The sequence below is a fragment of the Mesoplodon mirus genome (genome assembly GCF_964341445.2).
Source record: "Mesoplodon mirus genome assembly, chromosome: 4".
Lineage (NCBI taxonomy): Eukaryota > Metazoa > Chordata > Mammalia > Artiodactyla > Ziphiidae > Mesoplodon > Mesoplodon mirus.
Window position 1 is genome coordinate 163,581,935 of NC_138979.1, and position 24,364 is coordinate 163,606,298.

At 46.1% G+C, this 24,364-nt stretch overlaps 1 protein-coding gene across 5 annotated transcripts in view; it reads left to right on the forward strand.

Moving 5' to 3' along the window:
- The window catches only part of ADCK1 (aarF domain containing kinase 1), a 111,620-nt gene that overhangs the window by 19,517 nt on the left and 67,739 nt on the right, over positions 1 to 24,364 (forward strand). For 4 of the 5 annotated variants that reach the window (XM_082618966.1, XM_082618964.1, XM_082618962.1 and 1 more), the window contains exon 4: positions 22,969 to 23,172. The exons of the other annotated variant lie outside the window; for it this stretch is intronic. In XM_082618966.1, the coding sequence (XP_082475092.1) occupies positions 22,969 to 23,172 (204 nt within the window). The remainder of the gene's footprint in view (positions 1 to 22,968; positions 23,173 to 24,364) is intronic. 5 annotated transcript variants of the gene reach the window in all.

Sequence of the window (24,364 nt, forward strand, 5' to 3'; positions counted from 1 at the left end):
TCTGCGCCCTCTGGTGCAAGCCCTGAGGCTGTGATGCTGCCTGGGGTGGGCTTGGGAAACACAGAGGAAGAGAGAGAAGGGCAATAGGGCCTTCTCCCTGGGATTCCTTTACTTATTTAACCCGTCAACCAAAGAGTTATTAATTCAACAAATATTTGGACTTTGCACTCCCCAGTGGAGGGGAGTGTAGACCCTCCAAAGGAATCAGTAGATTGCTTTGGGAGTTTCAACTCTTAAGCTGTTGAGCAACTGCTGGTTTTGAGGGTAACAGCACTCCCAGCTTAGTGAGGGTATGATAATTCAACAAGCGTTTTAAAGCTCTTCTTACTTTGCAAGGGGAACTGTAGCAGCGTCTGACTCTTAGGAATATTCTCTGAAACCTGGGACTATTCTGGCCAAAGCAGGACATGTGTTCACCATTCTTATATCCACCTGTTATTTTATTTTTTTTTGCGGTACGCGGGCCTCTCACTGTTGTGGCCTCTCCTGTTGCGGAGCACAGGCTCCGGACACACAGGCTCAGCGGCCATGGCTCACGGGCCCAGCCACTCCGCGGCATGTGGGATCCTCCTGGACCGGGGCACGAACCCGTGTCCCCTGCATCGGCAGGCGGACTCTCAACCACTGCACCACCAGGGAAGCCCTCCACCTGTTATTTTAACTAACGTTAACTGAGCCTGCTGTGTGCCAGGTCCTGCGTCAGGCTCAGGCTCAGAGCATATAAAGGGAAATAAGACTCCATCTCTGCCCTCCAGTTGCTCACAGTCTAGTGTGGGGACCAGACGTGAAATCTCCAGTTGCAGAAGATCAATGTGTTTTCATTCTAGCTCTGGCCCCTGACAGCAGCTAACTCCTAGCCAGGAGGATCGGGGTGGGTGGGGCGTGCACGGTGGGCAGGAGCCCTTCGTGGGAGGGGCTGCTAACCCCGACTGGGGGGTGGGGGTACATGCCTAGAAGGCCTGGAGTTGCCTTTTCTAATTGTGTTGCTGTTCCTTTTGCACGTTGGGTGTCTGTCAACCTGGCGTGGACGCTTTTCAGTGAGTTTTAATGCACTCTGTCCCTCAGATCCCCTTTTGCTGCTTTTGTTTGTCATCATGGAATATTTGCCTGAGAGTATTCTGCACAGAGGAGGAGGGAAATTGAATCCTTGCTGTTTTGGTGACTGGCTTTCTCAGCGTTTGTGATAATTTCTGCAGGAGCATGAGCTGCATTTAATGTGCGCTGGTTGGGTCATCTAAGGACCAGGCCTGTGGAGTAGGGAGACCAGAGTCTGCTACTGAATCTAGCACCTCCTTTTCAGTTTTCTGCATACCCAAATCTTTCTGAGTACTGCATTGCAAACCTACACAACTTGCTTCGGTGGCCCTGACCCTAAAGTCTTTCTGATTCAGAGGTAATTACATAGCAGGAGGCTCTTGGGCCTTGGTGTGGGCTGGGGAAAGCCTTGGTGGGGTCCACTCCCGTTAGTGGGGACCCTGGGTGAAAATGTGGGGTGCCTTGTGCTTCCGCAGGAGATTGGGCCCACTGTGCAGTGGCTTCTCTGTAATTCCCAGGCAGACCACACAAATGCCAAGCTATCTTCCTGGTTGCTCTAGACTTCTCAGTGACCTATGGACCATGGCCAATAACAGTACCCACTTTGCCATGCCTGCATACATTTTATATTTTAAAAAACATGTGCAATATATAAGACCTAAAAAAAAGTATAAAAAATAATTTAGTGATCACCCTTACACTCCCTGCTCAATTTCAGAAAAGATACCTTACCCATATAATTGTAGACCCCTAGGTGTTTCTTCCCTGATTCCAGCCTTCCTCCTGTGTAACCAGTTGTCATTCCCATGCACTTCTTTACACCCAACTATTTATGTATTGGTATGATATTTTTCTTTTTATTGACTCTTTTTCCTTTACTTGGTTTTGTTCTAAGCAAACATATCTGTGAAATTGCAGGTTTGATAGACTAGCTTGCTTTTTTGGGGTCTAATGCATATGCAAATAAGACGTGTTCTGGGTACCACCCAAAATTGCCTCTTGTACCACTTTTTTTTTTTTTTTTACACTGGTACCAGGTCACACTTAGAGAAACACAGGCTGCACCATCGGTAGCAGATGCTGGGCCAGACTCTGGCTTGCGCCCTCCATTGCCTCGGTCTTTCCCCTGCTGGGTTTGGCTACTCTCTTTCTAGCTTTTCTCTTCCCCTAGCTCACCCTGTTTATCTCCTGGGGCTGCTTCAGGCTTGAAGCTATGTGATGGGATGGTATTTGTTCCTGCTGCTCAGAAGTAGTGATCCCTTTCCAAAGGCCACAGCTGAAATAAAACAAAATCAGAAAAAAACAACCCCCCCCCCCCAAAACGCCAACAAAATCAGCCCCTGGGTTTCCGATGATGGGAGGCCATTGCCTGTGCTGGGCGTCTCTCATCCTGAACAGCACGATTATCACCATTAGCCAGTTCCTCATTTGCAGTGTCTGCAGCTCCCTTGCCTACATGGGCTGCCTTGACACTCAGAGCTGGCTTTCTGCTGCTGCAGATCTGCTCTCCAACTGCCCCTGCCACCTGGTTCTGTGGAGTGGCCAGAGGAAGGCAGAGGGCCCTGCTCCCCAGAGATGGTGCTGTGTTGAGGGTTTAGCCTGCACGTAATGGGGCAGGAGCTGGAGAAACCCCAACTGCAGTCTGTCTTTGCTCATCTCAGATCCCATCCCAGACTAACCATGGCTGGGCTTCTCACTGCTGATTGCTTTTTCCACTGAAAACCTCCCTGCAGTTTCCTTTCTTGTCCTGGACTGGGTGCTTTCACCATGACCAAGGTCTTTCTACCTCTGCAGGGAAATGGAATGAAGCTGTGTGATGGGGGATTTGGAGTAGGCAAAAGCTAGGACTTCCTTACCGCTAAGGTTCTTTAGTACTAGACTGGGTTACCAAGGACAGATGTGAAATCTGTATCTGAAAGGGCAGCTTTCCAGAAACAGCAGAGACTCTGTTGTGGAGCTCACGGATGGTTTCTAACCTGTCAGATGGGGAGCCTTAAAAGTACAGATTCTTAGACTCTATGCTCTAAAATTTGTTTTCAGTGATTCTGGGGTGAGGCCTGGAGAACCCATGTTTTAAAATGGGCTCCCCAGGTGGGCTTCTTTCTTTTTTCCCCAGGTGGGCTTCTGATGCTAAGAGCAAGTGTTTACATTGACTGAACACCATGGGACAGGCACTGTGCTGAGAGCTCTCTCCTATCATCTCCTTTAACTTCACAGTGACCTCGAGGTAGATGCTATCATCGTCATCCCTATTTTACAGATGGACAAACTGAAGCACAAACAGATTAAGTGACTTGTCCAAGGGCGTACAGCTAGTAAGCAGGTATATTAGTTTCCTGTGATTGTTGTGACAAATGGCCACAAATTAGGTGGCCAATGACAACAGAAGTTTATTCTCTTACAGTTCTAGAGACCAGAACAATGAAAACAAAGTGCTGACAGGGCCACGCTCCTTCTGGAGGTTCTAGGGAAGAATCCTTCCTTGCTGCTTCTGGTGGCTCCAGGCATTCCTTGTGGCTGCATCACTCCAATATCTGCCTCTGTCTTCTCTTTTCTTTTCTTCTGATGACACTTGTCACTGGATTTAGGGCCTATCTGGGCAATCCAGGGTGTTCTTATTTCAAGATTCTTAACTTTATTAAATCTATGAAGACCCTTTATTCCAATTAAGGTTTCATTCATAGGTTCTGGGGGTAATAAGACATGGGCGTATCTTTTGGGTGCCACCATTCAACCCACTATAGGGTCTTGGATTTAATCCCAGATAGGTGGCCCCTGAGCCTGTGCCTATAACCACTCAACTTCCTGGCTCTGTCTCCTGGACTGGATGGGCTTCTAGGCTTCCTATAGGCCAGCAGTCGAGGCATGGATTAACTTGCTGTATCAAGGAGTTGACAAACCAGTATTTTCCTCTACCTCTCTCCTATTGCCTCGACCCTCCACCATTTCTCCTGAAACCCTTTGGGCTGTTCATCTCAGACGCAGAAACTCTCGCACCTTGATGTGCTTGGGAGGTGAGGCCGTAAGGGCTATGAGGCCACACTCATACTGGCTCGGGCGAGATGCATTTTTCTTGCCTCAGTGGCCATGTCTCCAAAATGGGAATCGCTGGAATAGCAGGGGTAGATGGAAGGCCATAATACAACTAATAAAGTTGATGGAAGGAATCTGCAGCTATAAGGGTGATGGAGGCGGTTGTTAGCAACACTCATAATCTAATAGCCTATTCTGGATTTCCTGCTTCTCACTGTCTTGGCCCCAAGCAGCTATTTTCTACCAAATTAAATTCCACTCAGCTCCTTTCCTGTTCCTGAATAAAACTACCCTCAAAGCTCTTCCCTGTTACAGCAAGACTTTTTAATAGACTTTTCCTTGTAGAACCGTGAGACATATGTCCAATTAGCAGAATAACTTCACTTAAATATACAAATAAACTGTTGACAGATAATGGCAGGACATATGTGAAGCTAATTTAAGGCAGCATGGTTTGGGAGCTGGGGCACGGCCCCCTCCCACCCCAGTCTGTCTCCAGGCCTCTCCTTCCCTCCAGTTTCTTGCCTTTGGGATGGCTCTTCATGCCCCACACTCTATAGGATGAAGAGGAATGTCTCCATGCTGTGCCCGGTCACAGCCCAGAACACCTGGGCCACTCACCATTCATACAGTCAATTGTGCAGCAAATATATTTGAGCACTTACTATGAGCCAGGTACTGTGCGAGGTGCTGGGTGTACAATGGTCTATTCTTGAGGGGATAGGAGATCATTAGCAATTGATGGCACTCACAAGAGTGTCTGGTCCAGGACGGCAGAGACTCGATCTGTTTTTCTTGCTGCTGTATCCTTAGCACTTGGAACAGTGCTTGGCACACAACGGGCTCAGTGAATACTTTTTAGTGACTCACTGGGGTAAGTAAACAAGCTAATGTCAGCTCTTGCTGAGTTCCCTAAAAGAGATAAAACGTGGTCATGGGATAAAGAGTGTCGGAAGCTGGGCTTTGGAAAAGCCCTCTTACATGGGGTTTTTCCGTTGAAACTGAAAAGGGATGAAAGAACCAGCAAGTGAAGAGCTGGGAGAATATTGTTAGAAGAAGAGGCAGGGCGGGCTGTGTAATTTACAGGGCCCAGTGCACAATGACAATGCAGGGCTGTGGCTGCGTGGGAAGTCAGTCTCCCCTTCTTGTGGCTCTGCTGCCCCAACCCACAGTGGATGGGAAGCTCCCAAGGGATTGCAGCCTCTGTGCCGGGATGTGCTCAAGCCCTGGACCGGGCATGCGTGAGAAGTCCTGCTGAGTCACCTGCTGAACTTGTCGTGGTGAGGCTAGACCCCGATCCTTCCTATGCCTGTACCCAGGCCCCCAGTAGGGACGAAGGGCAATGGAAGAATGTAGACCTCTCCCACCACCATGACCTGTTTGCCGTGCTGGGTGGAGAGCAGCTGTAATTGTGGGGAGGAGGTGGGGAGGCTGGATGGAGCCAGGGTACTGGGCTTGGGTGAGGAATGGGCAGCTGAGAACCCACTGGGGAGGTGGGACTGTGTGTGCGCTGAGTCCCCCAGTGCATGCTCCATTGTCCCGTTCGGCTTCACTTCCAAAACACAAATTCAAAGATAAAATTAAGAATTTCAAGACAGCTACTCTGTATTAGTTTCCTATTGCTGCTGTAACAAACTACTATAAACTTAGTGGCTGGACTTCCCTGGTGGTGCAGTAGTTAAGAATCCGCCTGCTAATGCAGGGGACAAGGGTTCGATCCCTGGCCTGGGAAGATCCCACATGCTGCAGAGCAACCAAGCCTGTACGCTACAACTACTGAGCTAACGCGCCACAACTACTGAAGCACGTGCTCCCTAGAGCCTGTGCTCCACACAGGAGAAGCCACCGCAATGAGAAGCCCATGCACCGCAACGAAGAGTAGCCCCTGCTCACCACAACTAGGGAAAGCCTGCTCACAGCAGGGAGGACCCAACGCAGCCAAAAAAAAAACCCAACAAAACTTAGTGGCTTATAACAATATAAATTTATTCTTTTACAGCTCTGGAGGTCAGAAGTCTAAAATGGTTCTCACTGGACTAAAATGAACATGTCAGCAGGGCTTTATTCCTTCTGGGGGCTCTAGGGGAGAATTCATTTCCTTGTCTTTTCTAGCTTTTATTGGCCACCTGCATTTCTTGGCTCAAAGCACCTTTTCTGCATCTTCAGAGCCAACAATGTCTGGCCAGGTCCTCATGCTGCTACCCCTCTGGTTCTCTTCTTGTGCCCCCCTATTCCACTTAAAAGAACCATTGTGATTACACCGGACTCACCTGGATAACCTGAGCTAATCTGTCTCAAGGTCAGCTCATCAGCAACCTCAATTTCTTCTGCAACCTTAATTCTCCTTTGCCATGTAAGGTAACATATTCACAGGTTCCAGGGATTAGGGTCATGGACATCTTTGTTAGGGGGGTATTATTCTGTGTTTCGTATTAAACCACAAGTGTGGAGCCTTTCTGAGTGCAGGGTGCAGTCTGACTGCACTGGTCACATGTCCATGAAGCTGGCCCTGGGAATAGGAGGCTACAAGCCTAAAAGTCCTGAGATGGGAACAAGCACAGCTTGTTCAAGGACCCGAAAGGAGGCTGGCGTGATGGACTAGGGTGGATGACAGGGCATGTGGTACAAAATGAATCAAGAGAGGCTGGCGTGGGTTGAGCACACAGGGCCTCCTAGGCCACAGTGAAAGATTAGGAACAGCAGGTAGGGATCTGCCTTAAGTCTGAAAAAAACAAGCAAACAAACAAAAAACACCCCCCCTCCCGAAAAACCCAACTCCATATAAAAAATTTCAAATATAATTAAAAAGTAGAGAGAATAATATGGTGAACCCTATACCTGGCACCTAGATCTAAAATATGTTGCCATAATTCTTTCATTTATTTATTTATATTTTTTGCTGAAGAATTTTAAGTTATAGAAATCATGGCATTTCAACTGTAATTTCAACATGCATCTCTAACAACTGACATTTTTATAAGTATTGACGTCATTATCACAATGAATGAAATTAACAAGAATTCTTTAACTTCATCAAATTCCTGTGTATATTCAGTTGTCCCTCAAATACCCTGCCTGTTGATCTTCATGTTGTACCTGAGCTTTGCACCTTTTCTTCTTCTGAGGTTAGAATGAGTCTTCCTTCTCTGTACCTTTTAGGATTTTGTTTTTTGTTCCTTCCCACTCCTGTCCCACACCCAGGCCTGTAGCCTGAACAGGGTTGATGGGGAAGGGAAGGGAAACAGGCTGGATGGATATGTTATTCTGCTTGTGGCCTAACATTTCTCTCTCTCTCTCTTTTTTTTTTTTTTTTTTTGCTTGTAATTGCCATTCCAGAAATGCCCTCACTCTTCTAGCCACAGAGCAACTGTTGAGAACAAATTAATTATGCATCTTCTCAGTGTGTGTGATTAAGGGGCAGATGGAGGGAAGGGTTCTCTTCAGTTTTTCTGGCAACTAGGTTCCCAAATGGATGCCTTCCAGACCAAAGAATGCGTGTCCTGGGCTCCCGTGGGCATCTGGGTTTGTCTCTGTAGTGGCAGGCTTGCTCACTGGCAGGCAGAGTCAGTAGTTGTCAGTAATAATATTATTAATCCCTTAAATTTGCAGCATATTTGCTGTTTGCTGAGGGCTTGCGCACTCACATCAGCTCATTTGATAGGATTTCAGGGATGCTGGAACAACTTTCTTTGCTTAATACCTCCCTAAATCATTGCTGATGCTCGTAATTCCACCATTAGAGATTAATTCTTTTGGCCCCAAACTGTTCCCTATTAAAATGCAAGGGAGCCTTGGCAGCTGCGTAGTATGTTTTATTCATAAAGCTTTCTCAGCCACTAGTGGCTGCCCTCCCCAAATTCCCCCTCCCGCAACTTTCTTTTTAGGATGGGCTTCTCTGAAACAGAACCTATGTTTGGAGTCTTTCTCATTCCAAAGAGAGAACTCTGCTCTCAGCTAGTTGCTGAAGCTGGGAAAACAGACAGAAACTCATGCCAAGGTGTCAATGACTGATAATAATTTCCTGTGTTACCATTTCTAGGGAGTATTTGTATTTTAAGTGGAAATTTCTGGGAACACAATGCTTAGTACAAAGGAACCTGTACCCCTTCATCCTATTATGTCAGTGGCTTTGGCCTTAGATCTCCCTTTTATGGGGCTCCCTTAAAGAGACAGAGGAGAGAGAGGGCCAGCACATCCAGTTCATGTAACTGCGATTAAGCATTGGCTAGGAGTGTCGTCCACTGTGGGTCGGGGAGAAAGTGGAGCTGACCACGTGTAACATAATGTCCATTTTGCAGAAGGAAAATGGAAGCGTAAGGACAAAATCTAGTTGGAGTGGGGCTAGAATTAAAATTTTGCCTTCAGAACCCCAGTAACACAGTTTTAGATTTTTAGAGTCAGAAGACACCTTAGAAACAATCTAACTCTGGGAAAGCAAATGCATTTTATTTGTCAATACCAGTTGATACATAGTGGTTGAGGGGAGGGTGGAGAATGAGTGAGTCTTCACCTGGGCTCAGTGTGTTGTGGTTGATTAGTGATGTCTGATGGGTGCCATGGTAATAGAGGGGAGGCATGTATGCCGCACTTGTATTCCTGATTCTCTGCAACCTCTCATTGTACACATGGGCCAGCTGAGGTCCTGAAAGCTGGGATGATTTGTTCAGGATTATATAAGTAGGGGTGACAAATTAGGGGCAGAATTAGCCCAGAATCCAGGTCCCTTGAATCCTGGTTCAAAACCCTTTCTTTTGAAGTATCCAGGTATTCTAAGAAGCATTTCACTGTGGTTGAAGAGCATGTGGTCTTGGAGTCAGACTGCCTGGGTTCAGGTCTTAGTTAGCTGTGTGCCCTGGGCCAAGTTATTTAACTTTTCTGAGTCATTGCTTCTTTATCTGTAAAACAGGGGATAATAATTGTGCCTACCTTATAGGGTGGTTATGGAATTAAATGAGATAATATGTGTATAAAGTGTTTGGATTAGGGCCTATGCATAGTAAGTACTTAATAAATGTTAGTAACTTAATTAAAATTTTTATTGCCTTGTCCTTCTAGATTATTGCTGGATACGGACACAAAACCTCCCCATGGTCACCCCCTCTGCAGTGTCTTGCAGAGTTACCCCTCAGACACCTGCTTCTCTTCCTTCCCTATTGAATGCTCTGGGATTTTCTGTGTTTGATGTGTTCCTGGAATTTGTAATTTGGTGATGAAAAGTCCCACAGTACTAACAACCAAGTGTGAGATGGTGCTGGGCCTCTAAATGCCCACGTTTGGGGCATCATACTTCACACTCCACAGGAGTTTGTTTTGGTTTGGGGCATCGACAAAGCCCTGGAGGCCTGGTGGGGTTCCCTGAGGACCCGCTGCCAAAGAGGCCTCGGTGGCCGTTTTGCCTCGTCTCTCCTCTGAACGGAACATTGCTATAGCATCTCCCCAGACCATCCTTGCTCCCCTGAGCCAGTATGTGCTCCCATCCCCCAACCTAGTTTGCAGACTGGACATCAGTGCCCAGCTGGTGCCAGCCCCCTCCCCTCACACCCGCCTCTCCAGTGGGCTTAGAAAGCAGGGCCCAGGCAGAGCCTGGACCCATAACTGAGCTGGGGTCCTCTTCATGTCTTAGTCCAGCCACGCAGGCCCTTGTCAGTGGTCCCTTTGGGTGACCTTGAGGGGGATCCAGGGAGGCCTTGAGAGCCAGGAGGAGTCCGTGGTAGTCCCAGATGTCTGGCCTGGGGTGATAGGGCTTGGGGCTGACTCCTGTAGGACCATGGTCTACCCCTGCATTATTCGACTTCGCCTCTTGGTGGCGTGCTCAGTTCCCCATGGAAGCAGTGCCCGGTGGCTCCTCTTGGAGTGTATAGGGGAAGGGAGCTGCAGCGGTGGGGAGGGCTCCCTGGGTGCTGTGATGGGCGTGTGGCTTCCGTTAAGTGAATCATCTGTGATTCCAGCCCTGACTGGCTGCGGGGGAAAAGCCTCTGCTCTGGATCCTCAAATAGAGGCCTTCTTAGGGTCTGCCCTTCTGTTCCTGGCAGACAAAGCAGGGAAAGGGGGCTGTGGGAAGGAGGCCATCCCCATTGAAGGACAGTCACATCATTGTCCCTAACATTTGGAAGCTCTGTTGCTTTGGGCCTTTCATCTTGGATCACAACCAAGTTTGGTGGCAACCTGGCCATGTCTGCGGTGGCTTCCCTGCTTTTCGTTGTCTGGGCCCAGGGCAGAGCAGATGATTATAGCCCCAGAGCTGCTGCATGCTCAGGAGCCTAGTATTTTCTAACGGAGGTTCAGAAACAGGGAGGATTGAGAGGCACGTTGGAGATGGAGCTCTGGCTCTGCTGTTAGTTCTGGGATGGTGGGCAGCAGTCACATCATCTGGGAGAAGGTAGATGGGGAGGAGAGGAGAACGGGCCAGGCTGGGACCAGGAAGAGGTGAGGGGAGTGAGGCCTGGGTCCAGGCTGAAGAGGATTCTGACAGGTGAGAAGGAGAAAGAGATGGTGAGGTTATGGAGCTGCCTGTGCAGAGGCCAGGGGGCAGGGGATGGCGCAGGACTGATCACTGTGGTTGGGGGATAGGGAGTGAGTGGGGAGGGTAAGCGATGAGTTCAGAGGGCGCCTGGGTTGCATCGTGATGGGACTGGTAGGAGTTTGGATTTCATACCAAGGGCAGTGGGGACTTCTGGAGGGTTATCATGGAAGGCTATTTCCCTCTTCCCACTGTGGCCAGTGTCCTGCCCCTTTGTGATCTGCCTGCCTGGGCTGTACAGTCTTGTGGTCTTATCCTGTGTCTGTAGTGAGACACATAATGCCTCCTGGGCCTCCCTCTTTTCCTTCTCCCAGTGGCTCCCTGATTGCAGTTTGTTTGTGTGACTGGTGTTTTCCAGGCCCCTGTGTGCTCATGAATTTGTCCTAATCTTGGTGTTAGCCAGCTTACTGGAATGGCTCCTGGGAGCCCAGACACAGCCAGGTGCCATGGCGGCCATGTGACCTAGTTGTGGGATATAGCTGGGGGTGGGAGTGGGGAGGGCAACACCGAGGGCCCATGGCAGGCACTGGCCACCTGGACTTTTTCCTTCTAATTCATGAAGAATGTCTTAACAGTGTTTTTGGAGGAGCAGCGGAGTCTAGCAGAAAGAGATGGGTTTTGGAGTCAGAAGACAATGACTCAAACCTTGGATCTCCCACTTACTGGCTGAGTAACCCTAGCAAGGCCCCTAGCTTTTCTGTTAGGGGCCTTGGAGAGAATGGTGATACCCACCCGAGGGGCTCTTACCTGGATCAGGTGAGATAATGTGTGTGAAAGGTTTAATGCACTTATAAAGAATTGAGCATTTACTGCTGAGGACCATTATTACAGAGGGTGTGATGAACAAGATTTTGTTTCCCAGCGGCTTATATCATATGCTGGTATAGTGAATCAACAATTCAAATAGAAGCTAATGATTATGGAGAAGAGTATGTGAAAATTATAAATTAGGGACCTAATTGTACTTGCATTTGCTGACAAGTCATTTGGCATCTTAGTTTGATCCTCATTTTAATATGAAATTATTAACTGAACTTGAGTGTTAGTAAAACCTAAGATAATAGGAAACTCATACATACTGGGCATTCACAACCTTTATCATCTATTAATGAGTACTGATAAATTGAATGAAGAGAGTCTTATTTCAAAGGCTCAAGATGGATGTTTATATAAAGTGTGACTAAAATATTATAATTGATTTTAAAAAGTAAAACAATTTTTATGTCCTGGAATTAGATAGTGGTGACAGTTGCACAAGTTAGTGAATATAGTAAAAGCCACCAAATTGTACATTTTAAAATGGTGAATTTTAGGGACTTCCCTGGCATCCAGTGGTTAAGACTCTGCGCTTCCACTGCAGGGAGCTCGGGTTTGATCCCTGGTCAGAGAACTAAGATCCCGCATGCCGTTTGGTGCAGCAAAAAAAAAAAAAATGGTGAATTTTATGGTGTGTGAATTATATCTCAATTAAAAAATAGAAAACTTAATTTATTAAAGGAGTAATTATAAAAAACTTAGAGGTTCAAGAAAAAATCTATAATTTCACCAATTCAAACTTATTATGATTTTGATATGCTCTCTTCTTTTCCTATTATATCCATAATTCTATCAATATAATTATCTGGTTTTCTGATTTACTATGTTATCTTTAGCATTTTCCATTTTGTTACAGTAACCTTCATGGTCTTCACCTAAAATGGCTACTTAATACTGCACTGTGTGACTGTTCCATAATTTACTTAACCCTTTTTCTACTTTTAGGATGCATCTATCTATATGTTTTTCTTTTATAATTAGCGCTGTGCTGCAGCTCTTTGTACATAGGGTTTTTCCCTATGTCCTGGATTATTTACTTAGGAGGGATTTTTAAAGTGATATATATGAATCAAAGCATTGCTGAGAGAAATTAAAGAAGACCTGATAAATGGAGAAATATATTATGTTCATGGGTTGGAAGATTCAATATTGTTAAGGTGTCTATTTTCTCCAAATAAATCTATAGATTCATAACAGTCCCAGTCAAAATCCCAGCAGGCTTTTTTGTAGAAATTGACAGTCCGATTCTAAAATTTATGTGAGAATGCAGAGGGTTTTAGAGTCAATTCTAGAAGATAACACTGAAAAAGAACAAGGTTGAGGACTAATACTATCTAATATCAAGACTTACTATAAAACTGTAGTAATAAGATAGTGTGGTATTGGTGTAAAGATAGACAAACTGATCTATGGAGCAGATTAGAGGGTCCAGAAATAGACCCATACATAATATGAACAATGAATTTTATACAGTGGTGAAAAGGCAATTCAGTGTAGAAAGGTTTGTGGTATATTTATGCAGTGGAATACTACTCAGTTAAAAAAAAAGAATAAACTATTGATATATGCAACAACATGATGGGTCTCAGAAAAATTATGTTGAATGAAAAAGGCTGGATAAAGAGTATGGGCTATATGATTCCACTTATATAAAACTCTAGAAAATTCTAGTCTATACTGATAGAAAGCAGATCAGTGGTTTTCTGGAGATGGGAGGTATGTGGAGGGATGGGGCTGGAATTACCAAGGGACATCAAAGCTTTTGAGAGATGCTGGATATGTTTACAAGCTTGATTATGGTGATGGATTCATAGGTGTATACATACGTCAAAAAGTATCAGACTTTACATTTAAATATGTGCAGTGTACTGTGTCAAAATATCAATACCTCAGTGAGACTGTTAAAACAAAAAATGATGTTAATGGATTATGATCCTTTGAAAAAATTAGAAATCCACGAGTCCATACTGATATAAATAAACAAATGAATAAATTGAAATTTTGGTAAAGAACTGGCTATTTATAAAATTTGGAAGGACTTTCCCATAAAACACTTAATTATAAAAAGAAAACAAATAACTTAAGTGAGGAAGTTACGTGGATAACCATCTTAAGACATTATCAAAATTAACATTGTCTCTAGGGAGACAAATCCAAATTGTGCACCACCAGGTTGTAATGGGAAGAACAGAGCCTGTTTATAAATTTTTGGATTCAATTAGCTAACATTTTTTTAAAAAAAGAATTTTCGCATCTATGTTCACTATGAATATTGGACTATAGCTTTTTTTTCCCCTTGTATTTTCTGTCTAGTTTTGATATTGGGGTTATGCTCGTCTCATAGAATGAGTTGGGAGGTATTCTGTCTTCAGTTTTCTGGAAGGGTTTATGTGGAATTGGCAATATTTCTTCCTTAAATGTTTGATAGAATTAAACTGTGACCATCTCAGGTCAGAGTTTCTTTGTCTGATATACACCATTCCAGCTTTATTTTAATTGGTGTTGGCATGATTTATCCTTTTCCATCCTTTTACATTTAACCTATTTTTGTTTTAATATTTAAAGGACAATTTCTTATAGGTAGCGTATATTTGAGTCTTTCTTTTTTATCCAATTTGGCAATCTCTGGCTTTTAATTTGGGTGTTTAGACCATTTATATTTAAAGAGATTATTGATATGGTTAGATTTATGTCTTTCATCTTGTTATTTGTTTTCTACTTGTCCAATTTATGCTTTATTCCTTGTTTCCTCTCATGCCTTCTTTTGGATTGAATATTTTTTTCATGGTTCCATGTTGTCTCCTTTGTTGGCTTATGAGCTATAATTCTTTTTGTTATTTTAGTGATTGCATCAGTTCATAGCATAAATCTTTAACTTGTCACAGTCTACATTCAAGTGACATTATACTACTTCCTTCAGAGTATAAGAATCTTATAATCGTGTACTTTCATTTCTTTCTTTCCAGCCTTTATGCTATTGTAATATGTTTTGCTTTTCCATATCTTATAAACTCCACATGATATAGTTATTATTTTTGTTTAAGCAGTCACTTATCTTTTAAAGAGATATAGAATATAAAAAATTCTTATATGTTTTCCTGAAGTTTCTATTTCTAGTCTCTTTTTCCTTTATGTAGATCCATGTTTCTCTCCAATATCATTTTCCTTCTGCCTGAAAGATGTCCTTAAACATTACTTGTAGTGTAGGGAGATGAATTCTATCAGCTTTTATATGTCTGAAAGAGATTTTTTTTTTTTTTTTTTTTAACCTTTAGTGTTGAAAGATGTTCTTGCTGGGTATAGAATTCTGGGTTTTCTTTCAGTGCTTTCAGAGACGTTGCTCCACTAACTTCTGCTTGTATTGTTGCCAGTAGAGATCTGCTGTCATTCTTATCTTTGTTCCTTTCTCCATAATGTGTCTTTTTTCTCTGGATACTTTCAGGATTTTCTCTTTATCACTGATTTTGAACAACTTCATTATGTAGTTTTCTTCATGTTTTTTATGCTTGGGGCTTGTTGAGATTCTTGGACCTGTTAGTTTATAGATTTTGAAAATCAAATTTGAAAAACATTCAGTTATTATTTCTTTAAATATTTTTTCTCCACCTCTCCCATTCCATCTCCTTTGGGGATTCCAAGTACATGTTTACAAAGCTGCTTGAATTTGTCCCACAGATCGCTGATGCTCTTTTCATTAAAAAAATTTTTTTTCCTCTGTGTGTTTCATTTTGAATAGTTTCTATTGGTAGGTCTTGAGGTTCACTAATCCTTTCTTCTACAATGTCTAATCTGCCATTTATCCCATCCAGTGTATTTTTCATATCAAACATTACAGTGTTCACCTCTAGAAGTTTCATTTGGATCTTGCTCTCTTTTTTTATATTGCCCATGTTGCTGCTTAACTTTTTGAACATATGAAATGCAGTTATAACCGCTGTCCTCCTTTACTAATGTAGGTTTCAGTTTTGGGTTGGTTTGATTGATTGTTTTTTTTTTTTCCTCATTATATGTTGTATTTTTCTGTTTATTTGCATGCCTGGTAAATTTTTTATTAGGTGCCAGACATTGCAGTTTTATCTTTTTGGGTACTAGATATATTTGTATTCTTATAAATATTCTTGAGCTTTGTTCTGGGACACAGTTAAGTTACTTGGAAACAATGATTTTTTTTTCAAGTCTTTCTTTTAATATTTATTAGTTGGGAATGGAACAGTGTTTAGTTTGGGATATTCCCCTTAACTGAGGCAAACCCCTTCTGGGTATTATAACAAAAGCCTCAAGAATTATGAGATTTTCCGGTCTGGCTGGTGGAAATAGACCTTATATGAACACTGGGTACTGTTAACCCTAGTCTTTTGTGGTTGTTATTTCTCTGGCTCAGGTGGTTTTCTTGTGTGCATGTGCTGACTAGTACTTAGCTGAATATGCGAGATGGACCCTCGGCAGATCTTCAGAGTTCTTTCTTTGTACGTCTGTCCACTCTCCAGTACTCTGTCCTGCAAACTCTAGCTCCTTTGGTCTTTCTGGCCTCTCAGCTCTGTCTCTTCAGTTCAGAGAATCTCCTGGTCACTGCCTGGGTTCCCCTTCCCTGCACTGTGACCTGGAAACCCTCAATGCTGTAAATTGGGGCAACCGTAGTGTTCACCTTGTTGGCTTCCCATCTCTCAGGAACCACTCTCCTTCCTTTCCTGATGCCCAATGCCTTAGAAAACTTTTTTTTCTTTTTCTTTGGTAAATCTTGTCCAGTTTTTTGTTATTTCAGATGGGAAGGTAATTTTGGTCCCCATTTGGGAAGAGATGTTAAGGGTGACATCAATATTTATGGCTTCGACAACTCCAAGTTTAGAGTTGCAATTTCCTAAAATGTGGAAGACTGAGGGAGGGGTAGGTTTGGTGGTGGTAGAAGTGGTGGGAAAGTCACGCTGAGTTTGAGAAGCTCATTGGACATTGGGTGATGTCGGAGAAGAAGTTGGATATGTGAGTCTGGAGTCAGGGGAGAGGTCTGGGTAGGGGATACGCATTTGTGTATCATCAGTGTGTAGACGGTATTTACCACCATGATTCTGGGTGAGATTCCCCAAGGGAGTATAGCTAAACTATTGTATTGATCATGTTTTTTATATTCTGATGCTTTGAAACTGGGGGTACTGCTGCTCTCAGGGTTAACTAGTTCCAAGAGATAGTAAACAACTGACCTGTGAGCATGCCTTTCACAGGCAAACCAACCAATCTGGAGCCCATACCTGCCAACCACCTCTGTTACTGAGCTGTTACACTCTGGGTCACGATCCACCTGCCTTATTCACCCCAGGGCCAGGTACCAAACAACTAGGAACATCCCCTATGCCCCAAAGCCAAATGAGATACTTAAAACTAGCCACTCTTAAGTCTCACCCATTCTTTTCCATGGAATCCACAATAAAAGCTTTGCCCACATTTCCCCTCACTCCCTCTCTCTCCTGGCCAACCCTGGTGCTTCCCGGTGTGGCTTTGTGTGGCATGCCAACTCTCCTACTTGTAAGGAATTGTGAGTAAAAACTTCTTTCTTTATGATAGTCATTTCCATGTCTGTGTGTCTTACCATACCTTAAAACAAATTCTAGGTACCCTTACAACAAGTATAGAAGTGCCAGCTCTGGCTAAGTGAAGTGCCTGCATTACCTCACCTCATTTAATCTTCACAGCAGCCCTATGAGGTAGGTACTATTATTATCTTTCTTTTATAGATGAGCAGTCAGAAGTAAACAGAGGCTACATCACTTGCCCAAGATCACCAAATTCTGAGTGGTGAAGTTGGGATATAGACTGTGGCAATCTGATGCTGGCCCTGTGCTCTTAACCAGGATCTATCTGATGGGTAGTCAGAGGAGAGACAGAGGACACTCCCAAGGAGTGGGATTAACTTTGTGGTCAACCTCCTTCAAAACTTTTATAAACTGCCACTTGTTTGTTTTCCCCCAAGACATGATGAGTTAGTTTTACTTTTTTGCTTAAATGAGAGCTTAAAGCAAAGGGTGACATCCAGAAAAGCAACCTTGGAGACCATCCTGGCCTGATTTCTTGGGGATGAAGGAGTTGCAGTTCCTTTTTTTTTTTGCGGTACACGGGCCTCTCACTGTTGTGGCCTCTCCCGTTGCGGAGCACAGGCTCCGGACACACAGGCTCAGTGGCCATGGCTCACGGGCCCAGCCGCTCCGCGGCATGTGGGATCCTCCCGGACCGGGGCACGAACCTGTGTCCCCTGCATCGGCAGGCGGACTCTCAACCACTGCACCACCAGGGAAGCCCTGCAGTTCCATTTTCATGATGAAAAACACACACGTGGATCATAGCACCCTGAAAAATTGGGGAAGAGATTCTGGATTCTGCACCAAGCTTGCCCAGTCTGCATGGGAGAATCTTGTCAGCTGGACTTTTCTATTTCCAGAAGAAGTTGAAGAAGGGATTATTTTTTTAAATTCTCCTCTATTATTGATATAATACATATTAGTTTAAAGAAATTTGAAAAATACAGAAAAACCTATAAAGAAAAGTACTCTTTTAATCTCACCGCCCAGAGATAACACTGTTTACACGTCAGTGCATTTCCTTTGGGTCTTGAATCTTTGATTAGAAGAATCTGTCAAGGGGCTTGTCTGTTTTGGGGTCTGTCTGTGACCTTGTCTTTCACTGTCTCTTCCTGTGATGTGTGGGGTATGTATATGCGTCTGTCTCTGTCTCACAGTCACACCCCGAAATCCCATCGGAGACACTGCTCAGTTCTGATGGGAAGCCGCTTTGATTCGGTCTGGCTTTGGTACCTTTCTGCCAAGTTTGGGGCTCGAGATCCCTACTCTTGGGGATTTAGACACAAGTAAAGGATGGCTCTCCTTGGGCCTTTGCTCCATCCCTCCCAATCAGTAATTAATCAGTACTGAGTTGATCTTATTAGCTATTCACTGCCCGGCCTCCCAACCCCAACCCAAGCTGGCTAATGACAATGCTTTTAATTAATATGAGGCAGATTAAAACTCATTACAACAAGGTTATTGGTAATGAGATAATCATAAGGCAAGTTATTGAGCTGGGAGTGAAAACAAAGTTGGAGGAGGGGCAGAGAGACACTGCCAGCCGTTCCTGCCGTGTTTTGGCAGGAACGGAAGGGGGAGTGTGGGGACTCTGCAGTGAGGACACGCGGCAGTGACATACCCAACTAGCTCGTGAAACCAGGTGCTGGGTAAGGGCAGGACTCGGGTCCAGTGAGCAAACGGGTGGGGAGTGTTAGGGCAGTAACATGGGTTGAGAAGCAAGAGCTGGTGTATTGAATTAGGAATAGGTAGTTTATGACCTGGTGAACGAGGAGCACAAGCCTCCTACACGGGGTTGGCTGGTAGCTCCCTCAGCCTCCAAGCTTCCACTGGGAAAGTGAAACGCAGTGGGTTGTTTCGATTGAAGGTACAGTTTAAATACACCTGCACAGAGGAAGTAGAGTCACAAGATTTATTATTACTTACAGATCCCAGAAGCAAGGGTGCTCAGTGAGCTGGGGGAAGGGCCGTCCTCCATCCCAGGTACCAGCAAGCAGGAGGTGAATGCTGAAAGAGGGAGTTTGCACTAAGCTAGTAATTTCTTGAAATTCTGAGTGGGACCTGCCTTCTGATCCCAAAGGATGGTGGAGCTGTAGGAGCTGGAGCTAGAAAGGGACGCTGGAGACCAGAGTGCCTGCTCTGTTGTTCAGCATGTGTGTCTTTTGGCTTTAAAAGAACATTTACACTTTTTGGTTAGTGGCAATGTCCCTCACCCCCATGTGACTCTGTGTGTGTGTGTGTGTGTGTGTGTGTGTATTTAATTAGAAGCTGGTTGAAGGTGACTTTGGGGCTTCTTTTGTTGAAATGTGGGTGCCATTTGCAGTAGATGCTGATTCAGCTTCATGGATGATTGTTTTGTGAGTGTATGACCCAAGGTTGTCATCAGTCTACATTTAGAGCTCATGCATGGCTTGCCCTGGGGTACACAGAGTCTACAGGGGACACACATGGTCTCTGTCCCCAATGGCTGATGTGCCAAGTAACCAGTGAGTCAGCAGTAGACAAGCCTTCCTGGGCTTGTGTGACCAGAGAGGGCTCTCTGCATTGCCCAGACAGTGTCCTGAAGGTGACCATCACTTTGTGCCAAGAGACACCCTACCCAGGACTGGCTCAGGCCACAGGTGAGGGGCAACAGAGCCCTGGCTCTGCTTCTTGGTAGGAGGGCTTGTAAGGGTGAGGCTAATGCTTTCTGAGGGCTGCCAGGAGCAGACATAAATGCAGATGTGAATCCAGTCTAAAGAAAATGGTGGAGCAGCTATTCAGCATCACACATGCGTGCGCGCGCACACACACACGCACACACACACACACGCACACACACACACACATGCATGTTGTTATGTTGTTCTCTCGATCTGAAATGCCCTCCTTTTTTTTTTTTTTTTTTTTTTTTTTTTTTTTTTTTGCTGTACGCGGGCCTCTCACTGCTGTGGCCTCTCCCGTTGCGGAGCACAGGCTCCGGACACACAGGCTCCGTGGCCATGGCTCGCGGGCCCAGCCGCTCCAAGGCATGTGGGACCTTCCGGGACCGGGGCACGAACCCGTGTCCCCTGCATCGGCAGGCGGACTCTCAACCACTGCGCCACCAGGGAAGCCCTGCCCTCCTTTTTTATTCTAATCTTTTCAGGTTCAGTTTCAGGGGCTAATCCTATGTATCAGCCAGGGACTATAGTCATACCTGTAATTTAAATATAAAGACTTATTCACTAGGAAAAGGTAGTTAACTCCTAAAAGGAGTAAAAGAAGATTCTAAAGGTACAGAAGTAGTAAATGCATAAAGCACCTGCTCCCTCTAGGGCTGAGGGGGTGGTGAACAAGAATAGAGCTAAAGACTCAGCTGGGAGCCTCCCACCTGCAAGGCTGGGATGCTGGGCTGCCCTAGTGATGAGACGTGATGGCGGGCATGGTCCATGGGAACAGCCTGCCAGGTGGCAGAGAAATTTGCGGGAGGGTGCGACCTGGAGCTAGTGTGTTGGAGCCGCCTGCTGGGTGGTCAGAACACTTGCTGGAAGGTATGGGGCCTGAGTTGGTCCACAGGAGGGGCCCATCAGGTAGTGGAGAAATTTACGGAGGGTGGGCTGGTCCGTGAGGGCCACCAAAGTGGTCACCCCCAAGCCACTACCCACTGGCTGATGAGCTGAAAACAGTGCACAGGGACAATAAGGGAGCCTCCCTGTGCTGTGGCCTTGCGGTGTCCCCCAGAGCCCCCTGTTGACAAAGCCTAATAGCGACCCATCTGACAAAGGAGAAATGACACAGGGTTTAGCACCAGTATCCCAGCGCACGGCAAACAAGCGTGGATTTGCGGCTGAGAGGCCCTGTGCTCCTGAGCTGCACGCACCCCGCTTCTCCCCAGGAGCCAAGGCTCTCTAGTTCCAGCCCTCTTGTTTCTCCCATCTGTGAGCTCCGTGGTCCTCAGTGTGATCCTACTGCCACGTGTCATTCTCTGTGTGTGAGTGGCTCTATCACATCTCCCCATGAGGTGGAGGGCGTGGGACTCAGCCCCCAGTGAATACACAGTGGTTGATGTCTTTCCTGGGAGGGGCAGAGACAATGGGGTGTGTCCTCCCTCCGCCTTCCAGTCCTCTGCCTTGACCCTGCAGTGGCTTTGGCGTGAGGGCTGAGCATGCCTCCCTGGGGGAGTGGGCAGCTGGGTGCCAGGGCAGCCTCACCGGGAGCCTCTGGTGGGACCTGGGTTCCGGTCACCCTGTACCTTAGGACAAATGGATTGTGGCTGACTTGCTGGCTGCCTCTTATTCGGCAGGGTGGGAATTGGGGTTGATTATTTGAGCTGTAAAGAGTCATCGGTTCCTAACAGCCTGGACTCATGGAGGGTGGGGAAACGCCCAGTTCCATTTTTGACCATGTTTGCCTTCTTTCTCACTTCCTCAGGACTTGAGTGTGGCCTTGGACAGTAGTGACCTTCTACCATCTGACACCGGCCAGCTCAATTCCCAGTCCACCCCCCTGCTGCCCCCATGGGCCTTTTACTCATCTACGGAAATGCGTTCTCTCCCCACACCTGCCCCGCCTTAATTCTTAGAGTCAATTCCCTTCTCTGTGCACCCTCCTGTCAGGGAAAAAAGACTTTTCTTGGCCTAGTTTGCACCAGGTGCCCGCACTGAGGCTGGAGCAGTCTGTTCAGGGGGATAGAGTCATGTGGACATAGGCTTCCCCAGTAGTGGGTTGGGGCGGGACGCAGAGGTGTCCAGCAGAGCCCTTGAGGGCCTAAGGACAGCTTGCGGGTGCCTGGAGTGTGGGGCATCCCTGTGCTATAGAAGGAGTGGATAGATGGCCCCCTGGCTGCTGGGACCAGGGTGTTCAGGGCTGCAGTGTTCTCTTCTTAATTCCTAAGGTAACGGTTTTCTGTATGGTTCACTCAGCAACTAATTATGTAGGATCTTTGAACGTTTCTTCCATCTTTGTTGCCAATGGTTATTTATCTCTTCATGTGGTTCATTGCCTCCAATACACACTTAATTGCGTCAGCATCCTTCATAGCACTTAAGAGAGTGTAAGCCCATCCTAGATAGTCACTCTCCCGGTTGACTTACGGGTGGAAGAGGGTACCAGGTTCCCACAGGGCACTGGGCTCCCTTGTCTTTTGTGTGTGCCCATGGCTTCATCCTGCTTCAGGAACTGTAGCTCCAGGAAGGAAGGACCCTCAAAATTCCAAGACCCTCAGCTGAGCTGGGGTGATGACTGGGGATGTGTAGCCTGGGGGTGGATGGAGGCCACCTCCCACTCTGGAAGGATAGGTGGGCATCAGGCTGCAAGTTAAGGCCGGCTTGTCCTGCACAGCCTGCCCTGTCGCCCACCCCGTGTGCCTGATGCTCCCTGTAAGGTTTCCTTCAGTTAACAGGAGACCCCTCCTAAAGTCTGCTGCGTTAAAGAGCTCTAGGTTTGAAGTGTTTTCTAGACCTTCCTTTGACATTTGTTAGCTATTTCTTGATAAGCAAAACATCTGAGTTTCTTATCCTTAAAGATACCAACACTTGCCTCCCTAAATTGTTGTACGGATTAAAAAAATAGTGAATATGACCATGTTTAAAAATTGTAGACCTGCAAACAAACAGTATTATTAGTGTGACTGAGGGGTGGGTGACAAATGCGTGAACTCAGTGTATCCTTGAATGAATCATAAGTAGATTAGAATTGGTGGAAAGCCTTGGACAAACGCTAGTTTCTGAGGGAGTGGGACTTGGACCAGGTAAGTTTTGAAGGAAAGGCAACCAGAAGCATCGGACCATGTCAGGAGGCTGGCTGCAGTTTGAGATTGGAATTGACTGCTCTGGGTACCAGGAGACTGAAGGTGAATGACGGGGGTGGGGGGTGGTATGTGTGTGTGTGTGTGTGTGTGTGTGTGTGTGTGTGTGTGTACATACACTGTGGGGGGGCGTGAATCAGGGTTTCTGAGCAGAGGGGGCAGGAAAAGAGAAGAGCATCCAGTGGACAGTGAGCACTCACATCTCTCTGGCCCCGCCTGTCTTCCTGCAGGTGCACCTTCGCTCTGCCAGGCGCCTTTGCGAGCTCTGCTGTGCCAACCGGGGCACCTTCATCAAGGTGGGCCAGCACCTGGGGGCTCTGGACTACCTGCTGCCGGAGGAGTACACCAGCACGCTGAAGGTGCTACACAGCCAGGCCCCACAGAGCAGCATGCAGGAGGTCCGCCAGGTCATCCGAGAGGACCTGGGCAAAGAGGTACCCACCTCTGCCAGGGGGAATGGGCTTCCAAAAAGTCCCCTGCAGAGTTCTCGCTGCTTGGCCCCAGGCCCTGGGGCTCCACCAGTGGCGTGGAACTACACTTTGCAGAAACTTTCAGTGTGAAAGCAGAGAGGTTAGAAGGAGCCTGAGTGTCCCTCAGTATAAAATATTAGTTGGACCATACAAAATCGTTGATATTTAACTGTTTTTGACCTGTAACTTAATATGATTCATATGGTTGAATCTCATAATACCTATCAATTATTGAGGGTTTACTGTGCGCTCACAGCTGCGCTGTTTCCCCCACGTTATCTCACTTAGTCCTCAGGGCAAACCTATGAGGTAGGTACCATCATTAACCCCATTTTGCAGATGAGGGATGGAGCCTTAGAGTGATGAGGTAGAGCATCCAGGGGGGACTGTTAGTAAGTGATTCCAGTGCACTGCTCTGTCAGTGAGCTGTCCTAATCATTCAGTGCTGTGACTTTTCCAGAACGTCTCTGGGCCACTGCTTGATTACCTCCAGTGATAGGAAGCTTATTCTCTTACCTGCTGCCTAAGGTGGTCCATTCTATTATCACTCATCTCTAATTGTTATACATGCTTCCTCCTAAGGGCTAGACCTGCCTCCTCAAACTTTCCTGAGCTTCATCCACCCCATGGAGCAAAAGAGAAAGGGGCTGAGGGCCCTTCCATACACAGCCCTGGTCACACTCCTTTGGACTCATGCCAGTGGCCTGCAGGATGTGTGGAACCCAGATTGCCACAGTGGTGTGGGTCCTTGCTAACCTGTTCTGCTCATCTTGATTCTGGGGATGGGGAGGGATTGGAGCAGCCGTCTGCAGGGTGCCAACTGGCCAATCAGGCCCAGCCTTACAAATTATGTGCTATAATTTCATGGTACCCCAGAGAACACTAATAAAAAAAAACCTTCTTTTCTCCCTTCACCTATTATTATTATTATTATTATTATTATTTTATTTTATTTTTTTGCGACAGGGGTCTCTGGTGGGGAGCGCCAAACCTCCCAGCCTGCCGCTCGCAACCTATTTCTGAATTGGGGTTTTGTTCTGAGGTTCGCGGGTAGAGGCGGGGGCCGCACGTCCCCCGTGGCGGTCGGCGTCCAGGTCTCCCTTCACCTATTATTATATTTGAAATTCTCCTCTTAAAGAGAGAACCCTTTGGATCT